Genomic DNA, 20,125 nt, shown 5'->3' on the forward strand with positions numbered 1-20,125 from the left:
CACTATTTCCACATTATTGCAATCTCTTTATGAAATGGAGCTAGTTACAGTCCACTGGGATTCAATAAAGCAATCAAGTATGGGATATTTGTTTGGACTCTGTTGTTGTCAGGGAATACTGTATCCACAAATGTAAATATTTTAAAACCAAACAGTGAAAAACTGATTGCTTAATGAATTTAAATTCTTGAGTAAATTGCTAAAACTTGCAAGTGATAGGAAAGCCCTTACTTTAGAATAGAATAGAATAGAATAGAATAATCCTTTAATTGTCCCAGAAGGGGAAATTTGGTTGTAACAGCAGCAAGAAAAACACATACTGTATACAAACAAATAGGACACACAGGACACAGAACAGAAGCATGCACATTTTTTTTTACATATTTACATCATGGACAATAGTTACCAAAAACAGAGTATTGTACAAGTTATTAACATTAAATAAAAATAAATACAGAAGTTGCTTTACCTGGCCATTTTAAATTAATTTGAGACAAGTTACTGCTTTCTGATAGTTTATAACTTTATTTTAGCTTCTTAAACACACAGTTTTTACACATGATTTTTATTTGATGAATACTCTAAGTTTCTTGTCTGTTTCTTGTGCTATTGTTCATGAATAAAAATTTTTGTAAAAAAAAACAAAACAAACAAAACCAAAACAAACAAAAAAAAAACCTTCCTGTGCTGTGGCTGTGGATGTGCTCTGGTGCACTCACAGCAACACCTCAGGTCAAAGGCAGTACTACGAGTTTGATGGCGTAAAAAAAATGGAAGCATAACCTACAGTTGACTCGTTGAGACGTGTGGAGAAACCTCTGTAGAAATACAACTGTGGGCATGATTATGGATATTTTGTGAGTAACTTGTCACACAGTAGTGCGCACTGGACACAGCCAGATTACTACTAAACAAAACAATAACTAGGGGTTTTAACAATCTAACGTTGAAACTAGTGCAATTTAACGGCGAATATTATTATAATTTCATATTTTCCCTCTTACTTTGTGTGCTGCTTGTCACGTGATCGGAGCGTCTGCAAAGCCAGTTTTTTTTTCCTTGAAAATGAAAGTGAAAGTATCCGGAGAAACTTCGAGTGGCAACCGAACTAAAGGGGATTTTCTGCGGGGTCACCAATGAAGAATCATGGGTTTAATCTTAAATATCCTTATTTACTTGTATCTAAGTGCAGGTGAGTTATTGTGCAAGGCTTTGTCACCGCGTTTTTAGAGCTAGTGTGGACGCTACACTCGACTGCATGAATGGAATCATATGCTTAATGATGATTTTGTGCATATGTCTGTGTGATTTAGGTGTGTGGAGTATCCAGAACCCGTGGCTGCCCTGTCAGTTCACTGACGAACATGTGTTTACTAATAATGAGGGGCACACTGAGACTCGACTCATCCACAGAGAGGCTATGCTGCAATTTGGTCAGAAAGAAGATGCTCCTGTTAACCCAAACGCCATCACTTTATTAATCACTGGTGAGTTACTGCAGGCTGCATGAGGAGAAGGCTGAAAGACATTTGATTTGACTGCATGTGTCCTATTCTAGGATCAAAGTTGGACCTGAGGCGGTATGTGGAGGGGGTGGAGGAAGAGCAGCTGGAGTGTGAGCTACGCAGATACAGCACAGAGGGCATTTATGTCCGCTGGCCTGTCATGGGCGCCCTAGAGTACAACCGCTGGTTCCTCTGTACCCTCAGACACAGCAGGGGCCTCTTTACAGTCACTGGTTTCCTCAGGCACCCCTCTGACCAGCCTCCCCCAGGAGAGCAGGACTACCGCAAATGGCCCCCCATCCCTGACAGAGAGGTTCTCACCACCACAGGTAAACTCACCATATGAGGATTTCAGAATCAGAAAAATATATCTATCATATGATACTTATTGTTGATGATGCATGTGTAGTTATGGGACATGGTGGGCCACTTGTTTTGAGAAATTTGTGCAGACAGTCACCAGATCTGTTTCCACAGTCGCCATGGTCATCAAAACAAAGACTCCTTCAGTGAAAGCAGGCCTGATGTCCCAGCAAAAGCTCCACTGCCAGTTTGACGTTGACCACAAGGGTGCCAACATCACTGTGGAGTGGCACTGGCAGCACCGGGGAGAGAGGAATAAACTCTTCAGCTACACCAGCCGCACCGGGCACACCCAGGGGAGCGGCGTTGGGCTGAAGGCTCTGGCGACTGGCGATGCCACCTACACCCTCCCCCTGTCTAAGATGAGCAGTGAAGGGACCTACATTTGTTCAGTGTCAGTGAATCCACTGTTTGGCAATGTGGACATAAATCTGCACATCGAAGGTGAGGAAATCAGATGACACAAAGTACTAATACTAATTCTGCCTGTTACATTAGTTAAACTGAAAAATGGATTATAAAGGGGACTGATTCTGTTTGTTTTTTTTAGTTTTTCTGTCATACTGTTCCATATTAAACATGGTCAGATTTTCAGATTTTCATAACAAGTATCCATATCTAGACTTTAAACAGTTTTTCTACTTTTAGATCTGTATGACGTCAGTGAGAGTGGATATCCCTAATGTGGTTGTAAGGAGAGAAGCCCAACCCATCCACTCTTTTAATCTTTTGTTCATAAGGTCCAACCAATCAGAAGAAACTTGGTGTAAAGGGGGAGGAGTTAGCGCTGAAGAGCAATTTCAAGACCCAGTTAAATCAAGATTATTTTGAACTGTGCATCATGTAAAGCTGCTCTACTGTACAGCAAGAATGAAACAAATGGGGCTGGAAATTAGTTTAATGGGTTCCCTTTAGTTAGGGATAATGGGCACTTGAATGGACAGTGGACCCTGAGAACTTTTAATGAGCCTCAGCTGAGATTTCATCTACTTTCATTTCATGCTCTTCACAGCTGACACCACCAGCTCCTTTCAGTGCTTCATGCTCAGGCAGCATATTACCTGCCCTTCTAGGTCCTGACTTCATCCAAACATTGCCTAGCGTTGTTTGACATAAGGTCAGCTAGGCAAAGACTCTAATCGGCCACTGGAAATGTGAAGAAGAGCTTTGAAGAAGAAGTTTTAAAAAATACAGTTAAAACTGTATTTTTATAAATGTTATAGTTATCCTGCTGATAAATGGTAAATGGCCTGCATTTGTATAGCGCTTTTCTAGTCCTAAGGACCCCAAAGCGCTTTACACTACATTCAGTCATTCACCCATTCACACACACATTCACACACTGGTGATAGCAAGCTACATTGTAGCCACAGCTGCCCTGGGGCGCACTGACAGAGAACAGCTGCCGGACACAGTCTCTGACCACCACCAGTAGGCAAACATGGGGTTAGTATCTTGCCCAAGGATATTTGGCATGCAGCCAGGAGGCAGCCTGGGATCGAACCACCGACCTTCTGATTAGTGGCTGACCTGCTCTGCGAGAACTCCCCCATAGCCATTCATGCTACAACAATAAAATAGCAAATAAAAAATTAAATGACAGAAAAGTTACTGTATTTTTACTGTCTGCTCTAGAAATGTCAGCTTTTTTAAAAAACAAAACAATGCTTCTAGAGTAAAATAAATAATAAAAATAGGAAATTTAACTTTCTGCCTTATAATTATAGGGCACTACAGGTAAGGAGCTACCAGAGTTTTCTGTAATGTTACACTTTAAAAAAAAAAAAACTTAAGCCAAAAAAGTTGCGCTAACAGATTAATGTAGTTTATTACAGCAGTATGTTGTATGTCTCATGTAGAACAACAGAGATGTATTGTTGAAATTAGTTAAACTCATTTACACTGATAGAAATGGTAATTTAACTGGTCCAGCTCGCTTAAGATCAAAGTGGGCTCTATGTGGCTCAGTAAGTTGTGTCTTACTGTCAACTTTTACAAATATTCAGAAATTTCAAATGTCTCCAATTCAAATGATCATCAGGGATCACAAACACTTTTCCTTATGACGGCCCTATGACAGCTATCCAGCCCCCCCAGTTTATCCTTCATTGCTCCTTCACAGAGACCACACCTCTTGGCTACTACTACATATAATCACTGAGTTATTCTTCTCTAACTCCAGCTGAGTTACACATTGTTCTCATTCATTTGTTATATTGTTAGCTTGAAATTAAAGCAGTGGCTTCCTGTGTCAGTTATATTCACAGCAACAGTCAGTTCAAGCTGCACTTGGTGACAGTGGGGAGGAAGAACTCCCTTTTAACAGGAAGAAACCTCCTGCAGAACCAGGCTCAGGGAGGGGCGGCCATTTGCTGCAACCGGTTGGGGTGAGGGAAGGAAGACAGGATAGACGACATGCTGTGGAAGAGAGACAGAGATTAATAACAATTATCCATCCATCCCTCCATGATGGTTAATGAAATTCACGTGTGATTTTTTTAATGTTTCCATCACTTAGAACACAGAAGCTGTGGATTCATACATTTGGGATAACTTTTTACATTTTCCATTCTTTCTCTCCTAAGAGCCTCCTCGTGTCTCCCTCAATGTGGGACCCACCTTCTCACTGCAGGAGGGCCAGGAGCAGAAAGTTGTGTGTGAGGCAAACAGCTATTACCCCCTGGATGTGGAGATAGTTTGGTACGAGCAGGACCCGGCAGCGTCAGGCCAGAGGGTTGGTGCTCCTCTGCCCAAGGTACTGGATAACATCCTACTGTCCAGCCACAAACATAACCAGGACAGGACCTACTCGCTGTCAGCTTTCTTCTACCTCAAGGCTTCGCTCAGGCAGTCTGGCAAACAGTTTACTTGCAGTGTCTCTCATCACTCCCTGAAAGTGCCCATCAAAAAGAGCTTCATTCTGAATGTGGAAGGTGAGAGACGTCTCAGTGTAATACTGTAAACTATCAGTAGGGAGCAGCAGAGTCTCATGTGTGTTATCTGTTTCAGAGCCAGGGAGCTGGATGTTTAACATTGTTCTTGGTTTGATTGTAATCCTGTTGGTCATCCTGTTTGTAATGCTGCGCTACCTGCACTCAGGTGAGTGATATAAACAGGCCGCAAACCCACCAGCGCTTCCTGGAAACATATACAGCTTACATGTGTTAGCTGTTTGTGGAGCTACATGAGGTGTTGATGTCCTAAAGAGTAATTCTCATTTATTTTCTCCACAGTAAGGAAAAGGGCAGTAGAGGTAAGATTATATTATTTAAAAAATGCATTTGATGTAATGACACCAGTCACAATGATATTTAATTACCTTTGTTTTCAATGATGTGTGTGTTTTTGTGCCTGTCACGAGCAGAAGAAGCCATACTGAGCAGCGCTGATGGCCTGAGCAGAGCATCACACCCATCAGTGAGAACAGCAGCACCCCCCCATCTTTTTTTTTTAATTTTAGAAATGCTGAAATGCTTGATTTTAGTTTTTAGGTGTATTTGGGTTTCTGTGAAACTGATTGTTTTTGTGTTGCACTGATTTAAGTTTAATTTCATGGACTCTGAAAGTCTGATTGTTTTGTAGTAAACCACGTCCATACAACCTAAGTCCGCCCCTGCTGTGCATTTCCTCCTATTTGTAATTAACTGGGTTTGCTTGGCTATCAGTGTGTTCTTGTGTTTATTAGAATCCTGAGAGAGTCCTATTCATTTTCCTGTTTTCTTCTTACTATAATATTAATCTAAATGCCTTTTCTTTTACCCCAGGAACAACAAATTAGCAGGACAGCACTGCTGCTAGGCAATGGCTATATTCACATGTTTATTCATGTGAATCATCATCCACTAAGAGACACCTTAAGCCTATTATTATCAGGCTTAAAGTTGTTTGGCGCAACCCACAGACTGTATGTAAAAGATGGATGTAGCCACAGTGATCTCACCCAGTAGTTTCTGGATTCCTCACTTTGAAGGTTAAGCCTTGGGATTTTGGACGATACCAGGCTGTCTTTTAGGAGCAGTAAGAGACAATATTTGATGATGGGGGTAGATTGTAGATATTAGCTAGCTAACTTGGTTAGCAAGCAATATTCATTAAATTAAGTATCTGCTAAATGGGGGCTTCAGTTCTGGAGAGTGAAATTCCAGTATTTTTACAAACTTTTTGAACATGCCAAACTACACAGCAGGTTATATTATTTGTCGGACAATTATATTACAAATATAACATCCCTAACTTAAACCTTACTTGTGTCCAAATAGATGAGTTATAGAAAAATATCACACATTACATGACATTAAGAGAAGGAAAGGTCGAAACTATCCATAGAGGAGACTTTCCTATACCAGTCTGTAAACATGCTTTTTAACATGGAAATCTATGGGGATTGATTTGTTTTTTTTAGCAAACCTTAATTGGCCAATAGTGGAACTGCAGCTTTTTTATTTTTATTTTTTTTACTCTTGAAGGACTGTTGCTTGGTCTGAACTGCTTTTTAGAGACTGGTCTTAACGAAACCCATTTTATCAATTGGGATCAGGGGTGGTAAAGAACAGCTGGAGCAACCACTCAATGTTCATAATGCAGCAATCACATTTTGAAGGTGCCTTGTGGTGTTTTAGACCACTTAAAGTGCTGCAGAGAAAGGTTTTCTGAACAAATTTGAACACGTTCATGATCTTCAGGTGTGTGTTTTTTTTCAAACAAACAAATCAAATCCATGCTCCGATAAAGAAATGAAAATGTTTTGTTCGATTTTGTGGAATTACAGAATAGTTTTGATTAAAAACACTGAAGATAACTGGAGTGTTTGTTATTTACAAGAAAAGTGTACCAGGCACTTGGAATAACTGCGTATCTGTAGCGATTCTACTGCTGAAAACCTGTTGAATAATGGGAATAAATGAGAATGACGACCACTAACTTAATAGCTTATGGAGTTTATATTATGAAACATTTTTGCACTATCTTGGCAGCACATGGTTAAATAATAAAATGTTTTGGAATTAAAATGTATTTTCTGAATATTTTGGACTTGGAGCACTCACTAACTCAACAATGAGGGTGTTTCATCAGATTCCTCAGGTTGATGTGTGCTGCTGAATGCTAAATAGTTGCTGCAGTCTTGTAATGCAAATAGACAGTTTTTCAACTTTCTATGTTGGCTTTCTTACTTGTTCAATCATAGTTTATGAAAACCAGATTAACTCTGTTGCAGAAAACAATTTTTACATTTGTGTATCTGTTTTTGCATCATTTTGCAGCTGAGACTTTTGGATTGAACCCAAATGTATTCTTAAAAATCTAATTAAACACATTTTAAAAGAATTTTTAAAAGAAAGAACAAGAGAGGGCAATTGCTAAATTCTTTTGTGGGAAAATCTAACTTTTGCTTATTTATGTGATTGTTTTGTAGATGCGTTTCAATGTTCCTCTCATACTTACCTTACAGATCTTATAGCTTTGCTTTAGAAAAGTTGTCTTCATGTTTATTTAAAAAAAACCAACAACTTTACTATTAATGTCTAAGTTCCTCTGCTTTTCAGTTGTATGAGCAGAATGTTGTATGTGTGAAATGAGAATTGACTTTTTATTTGCAGTGTAACATATTGTTGACTTAAACACACACATGCCACATCCCAACTTGTGACATGAATCTCCTGCTTTCATCTTGCTCATGGGAGCCCAATTGGGGTCTCTGAGCCCTTCCTTTATAAAATACATGACTTGTGCATTAATTTTTGAAACCAAGCACACCATTGTTTTTCTTGTGACATTACCAATAAGTTTGATGTGTCACATGGCCCTCTTCCTATTGAAAAAACAAAAGTTGTATCCAAGATGGCCGACTTCTAAATGGCCACCATGGTCAACACCCATCTTGAGGAGTTTGCTCCCTCACATATACTAATGTGCCACAAACAGGACTTTAATATCACCAACCATTCCCATGTTATTACGGTGTATCCATATAAATGGCCCACCCTGTATATTCATACACATTCACACTCTTGCAGACTGGAGGAGCCAGGAATCGCACTACTAACCTTCCGATCAGTAGGTGACCAGCTCTACCTCCTGAGCTACAGCCACCCAGTGATAAGCATGAGTAGGTGACTAGGTTTTGGATAAAGTGTACACTCACAAACCTGTCAAACCTGCATTTGAAATGTTGTCTATCATAGCAGTATACTATTGCAACATGGCATTTGGGTCTTCTAACTAAAATAAGAAAATAGGAACATAAATAGTGCCATCATTGCCAGACCTGGCCCACATCTGGTTGGCATACACTTCGCCATGACATAGTGTGGAAAATACAGTATGTCAGGTATAGGAAAAAAAAGTCTTAACAACTACATGAGAAAGATGTAGCTATATTTGTAAGTAAAGTTCAATTAGTGAGAAATCATCTATATTGTTAAAGTCTGTTTCATGGCACAGTGTTGTTTAAATGGACATTCATGAACTGCAGGACTGAGGAGAAGAGTTGTGTGAAATAACCCATTTGTCGCTCTCCTTTTAAAAAGAATTTCAGAAGAATAATGGTGTTATCACATCCGTTTTGATGCCTGCCTCTGGTGCCCTAAGGGATAAAAGTGTGTGTGTGTGTGTGTGTGTGTGGCCCAGGGTTTGATCACAAATGTTTAGGAGAGACAAACACATTAAAGCAAATTTAAAGCTGTCTAAGATGTGCCACAGGCAAAAGGGAGGAAAGGAAAGAAAATTAATTAAAAAAAATATAACAGACTTCGCTTTTCATATTCTTTGAAGTAATGCCATGTGACAAACAAGAGCAGAGCAAAAACACAGCCATTAAAAATTACAGACAAACCAGACAAAGGCTATCAATCTCAGGATAAATGATGACCAGATACCATCAAGATTTCATGATAAGAGGGATGATATGCTTACACATATACGTCATGTTTGAAAAAAACAAACAAAAACAAAACGTTATCAGTGCTGCAGTGTTTTTAAAGTAAAACCACAGTTCACATAAATCCTGATCCTACCTTCTCCATTCTGATTTTATCAGTTGTCTCCTTGTGAGATGTATTCTGTCTGTTCACAGGTGTGAGAGTCTGCTAGTCTGTGTCATGACCACAACCAACAGCCAACCAAACTTGATTTATCACTCAAGTGAAAAAGACACTTTCAAAATACTTTTTTCACACCAGTCAAAACAGGGATTGTAAAGAATATACATGGCATCAAACCTTAATTTTTTGCCACTTTATGTAAGAAATGTATAATATAATACAGCGTTTCCCAACCATTGTGCCACAGCACATAGGTGTGCCACGAGCAATGATCAGGTGTGTCGTGGAAGATTATCTCAATATAGAATATTCTCATATAAATCATGGATAATGGATGTAGCGTTGGCCTCTCTTCAAAGATAAAGGCCAAAGAGCAGGAATATGTAGCTGACAGTAAACAAGTTTAAAAAATGGTTAAAATGACAGAAATCTTGGGTCTTTATCAATATCTATCATCAAATCTAGCTCTAGAGGAGCTGTGTGTGTCTGGCTGTGTGCTCAAGTTTGAAGTGAGGTCTACAATTGCAGTGGAAGCTCTGCTGGTAACCTCCATTTATTGGCCAAAGAAATGTACAACATGCTAGTTGTGTAATTTCAGTTAAAACGACATCAGCACTTACAACATCATCAACGGCTATATCAGTTACAGATTATCATTCCATAGAAAAAGATGAGCATGACATTTGTGAAATTCCATGATGGCCTAGTTCTGTGTAATTACTGCAACTTTATCCAGTCACAGATCTTAAGATGATAATCCAGTTTGCAGAGACAGGCAGCAAGCTGAGGCCGGTGCTGGATGGGGCCTGATTTCACTGTTGATATACTGAACCACACACACTCTCTGATCCCTGGATGTTGTAAAAGTACAGGGAACAATTAACTCACCGTAAGGCAGGAGGCTGAAGATGATTTAATGTTGATCTAACACTATTCTTCTCTGTTGTTTCAATGCTTATCTGTGATCTTATGTCTGTGGACTTGTTGGTACAAGTCACTGGGAAAGAAAAGACAGACCCGACTGTGGAGAAGTCAAATATTAAAATTTGTACAAATATGCAAAACTGGCTGGAGTCCCCTGTCATGAAAAAATATTCTGCAGTAACTGAATCCCGAAGAAAGTGAAAGAGGAGAAAGGCTGTGGCTGTAAATACCCATAAATGCTCAGTAGTAGATAGTAGTAGATCCAAAAACTTGACTTTTTTCCTGTCTGGCAGCTCCATCTTCAACATGCTTTGTTCAGTATTCATATGTTCACGCCATCTCAGCCTCACCTCTCTATGGCTGTGCCCCAATTCAGGGTCTGCACGCTTGAAGTACGCGCACTACGTACGATGCGTACTATACGTACGAGAAGTGCGGAAGTGAGAGGCTTGTGAAATGGGACGGTCTAGCCTTTCCACGCGCTGTTCAGGTTGCCTAGCAACCATGATACTGACCGCGAGAAACGTTTCATACAGCTTTGTGTGACAGAAATGAAGGAGAAAAATGTTTTGTTGGTCATTCATTTTTGTCATGACATCACTTTGATTAGTTGAGTATCTGAGGCTGAGACCACCGGACTGTAAAACATGATAGTTGGGCTTCATTTCTGTACTGAAGAGTCATTTCAAGATTAGTTAGTAAATAACAATTAGCTAATGTTGTTCATGAGACAAAAAATAATCTCACTGTGGTAATGTAAATATAATATGGCCAATTTTTTATCTATCTATCTATCTATCTATCTATCATCTCCATATTCTGTGTGGATTTCATTGCATGTTTTTAACAGTTTGAGTTAACTGCAAACTGTGAACCAGTAAGATCACAAGACACACTGATCACTGATCTCTTACGCCTCCCTCCATTACTTTCTTTAAAAACACTGGAAACACAGTAAAAAATGATTATCACATTCAAGTGTTGTTAAAGTCAGTGGGTGCCACAGAAACTGCAAATTGCTGTTATAGCTACATTATATTGTAGGTAAACTGGTAAAACACTGAACTGTCACTCAGCCTCATGTCTGCTTTGATGATGTAATTTCTATGAATTTAATTTAATTTAATCTCTGATGTCAATAATGAATGAGAACCATAACATACAGCACACAATGTAATTACCATACAGCATGGTAGGTGGCACAGGCTTAGCCAGTACCTTTGAACCGGTGTTTTTCTCTTCAGGACCACATGTTGAGTTTTACATGTTTTTGTTGTTGTTGTTGTCATAGTCCATGGAAGGTGTTTTATTAATGGTGTCCTATCCGTACAGACTGTACTGATCCTGCTGTGTCTCCAAAGAAAAACTGGTATCTTAAACTCATAGGCAAATTCATGTCAGCTGCTGGCTACACTCTTCACGGCACACATAATGAAGATCTGGGAATATCGAGTAGAAAATCAGTGTCTGAGTGTGTTTAGAGATCATGTGGATATTACTTTACTGTTTGGGCTTTAATCTCTGTGCGGCGGCTTTGGTTCTTTTCTCCCCACAGTTACTTTGGATTTCTTCCTTTGCCTTTCTTCCATGTGCTTCTTGAGTTCAGCTCAGAGCTCTCAGAGCACTCCTCCTGTGATGGTGAAATAATAAACAGCTCTAACGGCAGCCTGGCTGTCTGGCTCTCCTCTCCAAAGCTGTTGTGACACATCAGTCAGATTTCTAACATGTAGGGTGTTTGGAAAAGCAAAGCAGCTAATTGCCGTCACGGTTCTCACTGACAGAACCTGACTCGTGCAGTTTATGTTCAGACTTAACTCTGTGCCCTGCCAGTTTCTCTGGTGAGGTCAGGGTGCATGGAATCTCAGCACGTAGGGAAAAAAAACAAACAACGAAAAAAAAAAAACCCAACATGCAGCAGCCTGGAGAGCATGAGCTCATGCTTGCAGTACCTGGCCTGGCTGACAATGGGGTACTATCAGCCAGGAGCTATGGATGCTTCAAGTTTTCATGTTGAAACATCACGGTTGCGCAAGAGAGTGAAATATGATTTGTATGACATGCCTCAAACCCTATGTTTAAGTTAGATCATAAAATGGGGATGTGTCACTGGATAGCTATGCAGTCAGTGTCATGAACATGTAGGAAGAAAATAGCTAGGATCCGCTCACAGGGGAACGCTTGGTTTTGTTTTTAGGAAAACCTTTTTAGATCTGTATAGTAAAAAACAAAAAAAACAAAAACAAAAACAAACCAAAACAAAAGATACAATTTATGTTGTAACTGGGCAGCGATAAGAACTGACGACTTAATGGGGAGCAAAATGGGACGTGATTAAAAGAGAATCGGTCATGTTAATCACATCTGGCACTTTGTATTTTTAAACTTCTCCATCTGTTTGTGTTTGCATGGAAACTGGAGGGGAAGAACTGTAAATGAGAGCGACCTTCAGTGATTAGAGTGTGACACAGTTTATGTTATCTGATCCCCATCTGCAACCTACTACATGAGTTTTAAATGTCTTCATTGTGTGCCATACCTGTGTAACACTTGCTTCCAGCTCAAGTCAAGTCAAGTCAAGTCGGCTTTATTGTCACTTCAACCATATACAGTTTAACAGTACACAGTGAGGCGAAACAACTATCTAAGGATGACTTTTTTTGTTATCAGACAGCAGACAAAGTGCACGTGCAAATGTGCAAACAAGAGCAGCAAGTGACAGTGTGACAAAAAAAACAAACAAACAAAAACCCCACAACGTAACATAATAATAAGGTTTTGTGATGGTGAGTTGAGGTAGTGGAGGAACAGTAAACATTCCTTAGTGTAGCAGCAAAAATTAGGAAGTGCAGAAGTTAGTGCAAAAAGTCCAGTAATAATATTGTGCAAAAGAGCATTTACAGGTTGGTGTGTATGATGGTTTGGTGGTGTAGGTCAGTGTGTTTGCACTTGTGTTGATTAGTCAGTCCAGTCTCAATGTTTTGAGGTAGTTGAGTTAAGCTGAGTGATAGTGTGTGTGTGTGTGTGTGTGTGTGTGTGTGTGTGTGTGTGTGTGTGTGTGTGTGTGTGTGTGTGTGTGTGTGTATATCAGTCAGTCCCTTTTTGCTGAGGAGACGGATGGCTTGTGGAAAAAAGCTGTTGCACAGTCTGGATGTGTGTGCCCGAATGCTTCGGTACCTTTTTCCAGATGGCAGGAGTGTGAAGAGTGTGTGAGAGGGGTGTGTCCGATCAGCCACAATGCTGGTGGCTTTGCGAATGCAGCGTGTGGTGTAGATGTCCTCAATAGAGGGGAGAGAGACCCCGATGATCTTCTCTGCTGTTCCCACTATCCGCTGTAGGGTCTTGCGGTCTGATATGGCACAGTTCCCAAACCAGACAGTGATGCAGCCACTCAGGATGGTCTCGATAATGCAGCACCACTTGGGCTCCGGAGTGGCCGCTGCGTGCTACTGCCGCGCCGCCATGTAAGAACCTAGGGCCAGCTAGGGCCTAGCTCTAGAGCCAAGAAGGTATAGCACTCTGAGGGTAGGCCAGGGTTTCATGGAGCTGGGAAAAGTTTTGAGTCAGATGATAGATGCTTTGTAAAGTGTTGTGTTTGTTGTGGTGTGTGGTCAGCATAGCAACAGGTTGGTACTCATTTTGGCCGTCATCCTTTGAAAGCTGAACTCTGAGCCTCACAGTTCCTTCTCTCTGGGGAGACATTCAATCTTTTTCATGCTTGGATGAAATTAGCATCTCCTCAAGAAGAAAATATATGTGCCCACAACTCTCGAGTAAGACACATTTTGCTAGCATTATGCCATATTCCTTGTACGTTTATAAAAAAAAAAAAAAAAAAAAAAAGCGCTTAAGGACAAAAGACAAAGCACAGACAAAATTGGATGACTTGTTTCAATTTGACCTGTAGGGTTTTTTGCCATACAAAAAGTTTGCAGTCTCTTTTTTCTCTCTGCAAGCTAATGAACACTAATCATACACACTTGATAGTTAATTATGTAGAAATGATTATCCAAGATGCATTTCAGCTTAACAGAGGCGGGCTTGGGTTACCTTGTGCTGCTAGAGGTGTGCTCTGGTTGTGCCGGCTGGTGGCCTTCCTGGACTTTGGGTCCGTTTGATCTCCTTTTGTTTAATATGTGCATTGAAGGACAATATCCCTAATCAAAAAAAATACTCCAGGATTCCTCAGTGTCATGGGAGGCCAAGGTAATGCCATCCAGAGTATCTGGTTAGATATAGTACCATATTTCTAAATGTTTTTAGAGCTGACTACAATAACCCAAGTTTTATCTGAATTTAGAAGCGGGAAGTTAGAGGTCATTCAGGTCTTTAAGACAGTCCTGCTTTTTGGTGTGTGTCTTCTGGCTTCAAAAGAGAAAAAGAGCTGGGTATCATCTGCATAACAGTGAGATTGTATGCCATCCCTTCTAATGCCTAGGGACCATTTATACCATTTGTTCTAACTGACAACATAATATAAAATAATTTTTAAGAAGCTAGATTTAGTTTCTGAACCATTTATGTTGAAGTGTTCACTGGGATTGTAACGCAAGGCCCTTAACATCATTATCTCATTATCTGACACACAGGGATACCGCTTTAGCCTTGAGAATCTGCTTTAGGATGCATATAGGGTGGTGGTAATCAAACAAGCTCCAACCCAAAGTGTAGTTTGACTCAAATCTGGTGCAGTTTCAGTTTAATTTCCCAAAGTCGGACCTATACTTGTAAAAGTTAAGGCGTACTGTAGCCGTTACAATGTGAAGCCAAAGGTCTTGGCCAAGAGTCAGTTTGCAACAACTTGTGAGTCAGAATAAGTTGAAAACTGAAGCCACAGGACCAAAGACTGCAGATACCCACTTGGTCTGGTTTTATAGGTCATCCAGTCCCCAAGTACTTGAAAAGCATTGTTGTTTTTACCCCCCCCCCCCCCCAAAAAAAAACAAAACAAAACAAAACATGAACATGTAGGAACAGTAAAAGTAATGAAATAATGAGTGAACCAGAATTCTCCATAGGCTGTGGCGCTTGGTGTAGTTCTTGAGGAAACTGAACTGTACATTTACATTAATGGTTCATCATGCACTGTAATTAAGAGAAAACTACAGACTAGAATTAAAAACTAGTTTGAAGGTATTTTGTATGAAAACATAATTGCAGTTACACTAACATCCCCATTACTGCAAACTTGTCAAGAAGTGAAACCTCTTCAGTTGCACAGCTGTTGTCAGTCAGCTGTCCTCTTGCCCTTGGAAGATTTAAAACATCCAGATAACAGGTTGTGTGAATTATGCTAATTAGAAGCTGAGAATAAATGAGTCTTCTGTATTGTCCTCATTGTGGTGTGGCAAAAAGCTGAATATGTAAAAAATAAATTTAAAAATGAAAGCTGTCAAATGATTCAGTGTAGCCGTTTATAGATAAAATTTAATTTGTCCTCAGTTTAATGTTAAACTAACGACTATTCATGAATTCAAGAATGGCAGATGTCATGATTTTTAATGGTCTAGTCAAAGGCATTTCCTGTCCAGCTGAAAACCTTCTACAGCATCTCAGGTCTCCTCTAAAAAGTGGAATAAAAAAAAAAAAAAAAACTAAAAAAAAACCCCACTTCATCGCTTATCCAAGAGTAAGTCCTGTATTTGTATGTGAACAGCCAAGCTCAGACATGAGGATATCTACAACATAAAGTTTCCAGGACTTACTCTGTGTGGAAACCTCCTTAAACCCAGCATTTCTATGATTAGGTTATCAAAGAAGCTTTGTCAGCTGGAAAACTGACGCTCTAAAAAAGCCTCTTCGAGACAGGTTTGAAAGATGGTGTTCCCCTTTTCCAAACTGCATCTCTCCACATGCTTTACACTATAATTTAGAGGCAGGCTTCCGCAGCTGATTTTACGAGTAGGTGGTATTCAGTGCGGACCCATTCAGACGGCTGAGTTAAAGACCTGAAGGAACGGAGGATCAGAGGGGAGAAAAAAATACTTTGTGGTAATGCAGCATGTACTAACCACACTGTAAACCCAGCTGAAACTGGCACCACACGCTTGCGCACACCACACGCTTGCGCACACCACACGCTTTGCGCACACCACACGCTTTGCGCACACCACACGCTTGCGCACACCACACGCTTTGCGCACACCACACGCTTTGCGCACACCACACGCTTTGCGCACAGTTCTACAATGCACAAAAGGTCAGGATGATGGATTCCCAGACTGAAACAGCAAGAAGGGACATAATATTCTGTTTGCATGTGTGCGTCTGACATACGCATGGTGTAAAGACAACACACTCCTGAATTTATTGGCTCTCTGGAGCCCTGATAAAACTCATCATGAATTAGCTCATTTGTAGACGACAGAGCAGAGTGTGTGTACCGTGTGTATGTGTGCATTTTGGGGGTGAAAATTGGCGAGTAGGAGTATTCTTTTGCAACACTTGTGTTTTGGTTAATTAGAAACAACGCAAGTCTTGTCATGAACCAGTAAATCAGTGTTTTCTGCCACTGACATGTTTGTTCAGGATTTCTTCACTTCCTCTCATGTTTGTCATTACTCTGCTCTTTCCTGTTTATCTTGTGTATGGGCTTTTGGCTTTTAAAGCTGAACAATCCCCACCAAAAAAAGCTATGAAAGTTGCATTTGTTATCATTGCATATACAATCCTTTGCATGCCCAGGGAAATGTAATAAATGTAAGCTCTCTGCATGTGGATGTCTAATCAGTCTTCCTACTTACATCCCCCCCCCCATCAGAAACCATACAGCACCAGAAGATTTTAACGCCGTTCCACTGCGTCCATCTCACACTTTTCCTCTTCAAAGCATGAAATAGACATGCTTTTGTCATGAGCTGTGTGCAACCAGTAATGGTGGATCCAATGTGCAGACAGTTTGAGGCAAAAACATGAACTCAAATGTAACAAAACTGAAAACAAAAAATAAACTTACACACGTAAGACGACTGAACACACAGCATAGGACAAAGGAGATCACAACACAGACCAAAGAAAACACAGGGCTTAAATACACAGAGGGAGCAATCAGGGAATGGGAGACAGGAGGGAACCACAGCTGGGACAAATCAGGGCTAATGAGACAAGGGAAGCAAAGCCAGATACATTATCGTGAGACACGGACTTTCAAAGTAAAACAGGAAACACAGAGACATAGACTTGATAAGGGCATAGTATGGGCAGAAATCGGTGCCATCAGAAACTGAATTTGAATAAGTTAAATTTGAATTTGAATTGCTCAGATTGAATCTGAATTGTAACTTGAATAAATGCTTTTGAAAACTGAATTTGAATTAGTCTAATTTGAAATTGAATTTATGGTTTGAAAATGATCATCACTAAATTGAAATTGAATTTTATATTTTGAAAATGAATTGATTTGCTTTGAAACTGCATTTTATCCTTTAAAAATTCAGCTCTCGAATAATTTCAGTTTCACTTCTCACCATTCAGTTTCAGTTTTGGAACTTACATCCGGTTCCGGTTCAAGCGCAGATTAATAGAACTACGTTTTACTAGCGGACCGAAAGTGTTACTGACGGGAATCTACAGCGTCTTGAGCTGAAGTAAGACTTCAGAAGTCATTCGTCATGTCGAATGACCAGCGGATAAACTCTCAGGTTGGTAATAAATGTATTACATGTATGAGAACAAGCGTCATGTTAACATATGATAGCCGTAAGGTAACTTTTATGCTTATTGTAGCTGTTAGCTAAAAACGCTAATTTAGCGTAGTTTGCCCTGGATTCAGCTTTGACAACAAATATGATCGACTGTTTCTAGTAGAATTCCAAAGTTGTCATCTTGTACCCTCTCAGAGTACCCCCTCTGTATGCTTGCAGAGACCCCTACAGTAGGGAAACATGCAAAACAGTGTCCAAACCTTTTGTATTTTAGCTTTATTTATGTCTTACACAGCATCCCAACTCTTTAGCTAACTTAATAACTTTAGCTAAAGTGAATAGTTAGTCTTATTCATTAGTGCAGCATTACTGGATCACCTCTGTTTGAAGTGATATAATATGATATACAACTATCACTGTGTTTAACTACCATAATAATTCTTAGGGTACTGAGTGCATGCTTAATTAGATTTTTTCTTTTTTTAAAGCATACTGCTCCATTACTATGTTTGACAGGCTGAAGTTGTCGGGTCACCTCCTAAATCGACCATCTTTTACAGGTGTTTTGTGCCAGAAATGGAGTGTCCACTGAAGACTGAAGATACTGAATCTCTATGCCTTGCCATTGATCCCTCTTGTGCCTTCATCTAGACAAGAGACATTAACTTAACCACTCTCATATGCTCTGTACCTACATCACCTTCCCTGACAGTTGTAGCTTGGCTCATCTGAGGGTGAAATTATAAGAATGTGTTATTTTGCAAAGTGCTCTCTAGGGTGCCTAAATAAAATATGGCATTGAGGTCATTTCTTTTGAATTAATCCCTTCTTCTGAAATATAAGAACCTCTCCTGGTTTTAATGGCACTTTGGATTTCCTTACTTTCTGTTCCACTTCCAAACCCAAATAGATGCTGACAAGCTGACACAGTAACATGGAAGAGGGAAAGAAGTTGGAAAGGACTACTACAAATAAACCCAATGCCTAACAATGAAAAATGTAAAATAAGAACAATGATAATAATAAAGATAAAAGATGAAGTAACAAGTTTTTAGTTTATTCCAAATGATCATCCAGATGTCTGTGACATGTGATGACAAACACCATAATGGAAGGCCTTAGTCATCATATGCTTAAACTCATCATATATTTTTGCATATGCTGAACAGGCAGTCAGACATGCTGTAACTGTGGGGTAGAAAACAGCATGAACACCATACGGCAGGGGTCTCAAACTCCAGTCCTCGAGGGCATGGAAAAGTTGCATGACACTGGCCCTTGAGGACTGGAGTTTGAGACCCCTGTCATATGGAATATGACAGGTGTGGTTGAACTGCATGAAGACTCTGAAGTTTCTCTTCTCTTCTGGCAGGACAGGAATGTGGCCTTGTCCTGTGAGCCACCGTAAGGATGTACTTAGAGTAGAACTGGACTGTCACCGGCCTCAGGCTCTTCACCCTTTTCAAAGACAAAGCAGTCATTTAGATAAAATATTAGATATTGTTTACCTGTAAATGCACAAAGTAAATTTTGAAATGTAATTATTGTCAAGAGTGAACAAGCACTGATAGTGTAATCTACAGCTGTGGCCAAACGTTTAGAGAATGAGTAGTGTTGTTTGCTTATTTACAAAGTTTCAGTGATAGTTGTATATCATATTATATCACTTCAAACAGAGGTGATCCAGTAATGCTGCACTAATGAATTAGACTAACTATTCACTTTAGCTAAAGTTATTAAGTTAGCTAAAGAGTTGGGATGCTGTGTAAAGCTAAAATACAAAAGGTTTGGACACTGTTTTGCATGTTTCCCTACTGTAGGGGTCTCTGCAAGCATACAGAGGGGGTACTCTGAGAGGGTACAAGATGACAACTTTGGAATTCTACTAGAAACAGTCGATCATATTTGTTGTCAAAGCTGAATTCAGGGCAAACTACGCTAAATTAGCGTTTTTAGCTAACAGCTACAATAAGCATAAAAGTTACCTTACGGCTATCATTTGTTAACATAACGCTTGTTCTTATACATGTAATACATTTATTACCAACCTGAGAGTTTATCCGCTGGTCATTCGACATGACGAATGACTTCTGAAGTCTTAATTCAGCTCAAGACGCTGTAGATTCCCGTCAGTAACACTTTCGGTCCGCTAGTAAAACGTAGTTCTATTAATCTGCGCTTGAACCGGAACCGGATGTAAGTTCCAAAAAACTGAATTTTGGAACTGAAATTGAATTGTAGAACTGAAACTGAATGGTGAGAAGTGAAACTGAAATTATTCGAGAGCTGAATTTTTAAAGGATAAAATGCAGTTTCAAAGCAAATCAATTCATTTTCAAAATATAAAATTCAATTTCAATTTAGTGATGATCATTTTCAAACCATAAATTCAATTTCAAATTAGACTAATTCAAATTCAGTTTTCAAAAGCATTTATTCAAGTTACAATTCAGATTCAATCTGAGCAATTCAAATTCAAATTTAACTTATTCAAATTCAGTTTCTGATGGCACAGATTTCTGCCCATAGATACAGCTGACAGGGGAGAGAGAGCAACTATGGAACACAGAGATAGAAAGCAGAAGACAGAACTCTAAGAAACCAAAAGACTAGAAATGATAAATAATGGCAAAATCAAAGTTCAATAATAATG

The 20,125-nt window shown here is 39.6% G+C and overlaps 1 protein-coding gene and 1 long non-coding RNA gene across 2 annotated transcripts; both read left to right on the forward strand.

The window, feature by feature from the left end:
* The first annotated feature begins 1,044 nt into the window (after nt 1–1,044).
* dhrs13b.2 (dehydrogenase/reductase (SDR family) member 13b.2) lies at nt 1,045–6,788 on the forward strand. The gene is made up of 8 exons (XM_085244917.1): nt 1,045–1,192; nt 1,314–1,487; nt 1,559–1,834; nt 1,983–2,312; nt 4,454–4,801; nt 4,878–4,967; nt 5,102–5,121; nt 5,233–6,788. Exons 1-8 carry the CDS (start codon nt 1,147–1,149, stop codon nt 5,245–5,247), a joined length of 1,299 nt encoding a protein of 432 aa, XP_085101043.1. The 5' UTR covers nt 1,045–1,146; the 3' UTR covers nt 5,248–6,788.
* A 10,550-nt stretch (nt 6,789–17,338) lies between these two features.
* On the forward strand, nt 17,339–18,519 carry LOC146559154 (uncharacterized). Its single transcript, XR_014888320.1, has 2 exons — nt 17,339–17,469; nt 18,033–18,519. It is a non-coding gene; the product is annotated as an uncharacterized LOC146559154 (long non-coding RNA).
* The last annotated feature ends 1,606 nt before the right edge of the window (nt 18,520–20,125 follow it).

This window comes from Mchenga conophoros, linkage group LG14 (genome assembly GCF_057382185.1).
Source record: "Mchenga conophoros isolate Kocher_MC1m ecotype Shallow Benthic linkage group LG14, M_conophoros_male_GT1.1, whole genome shotgun sequence".
NCBI lineage: Eukaryota > Metazoa > Chordata > Actinopteri > Cichliformes > Cichlidae > Mchenga > Mchenga conophoros.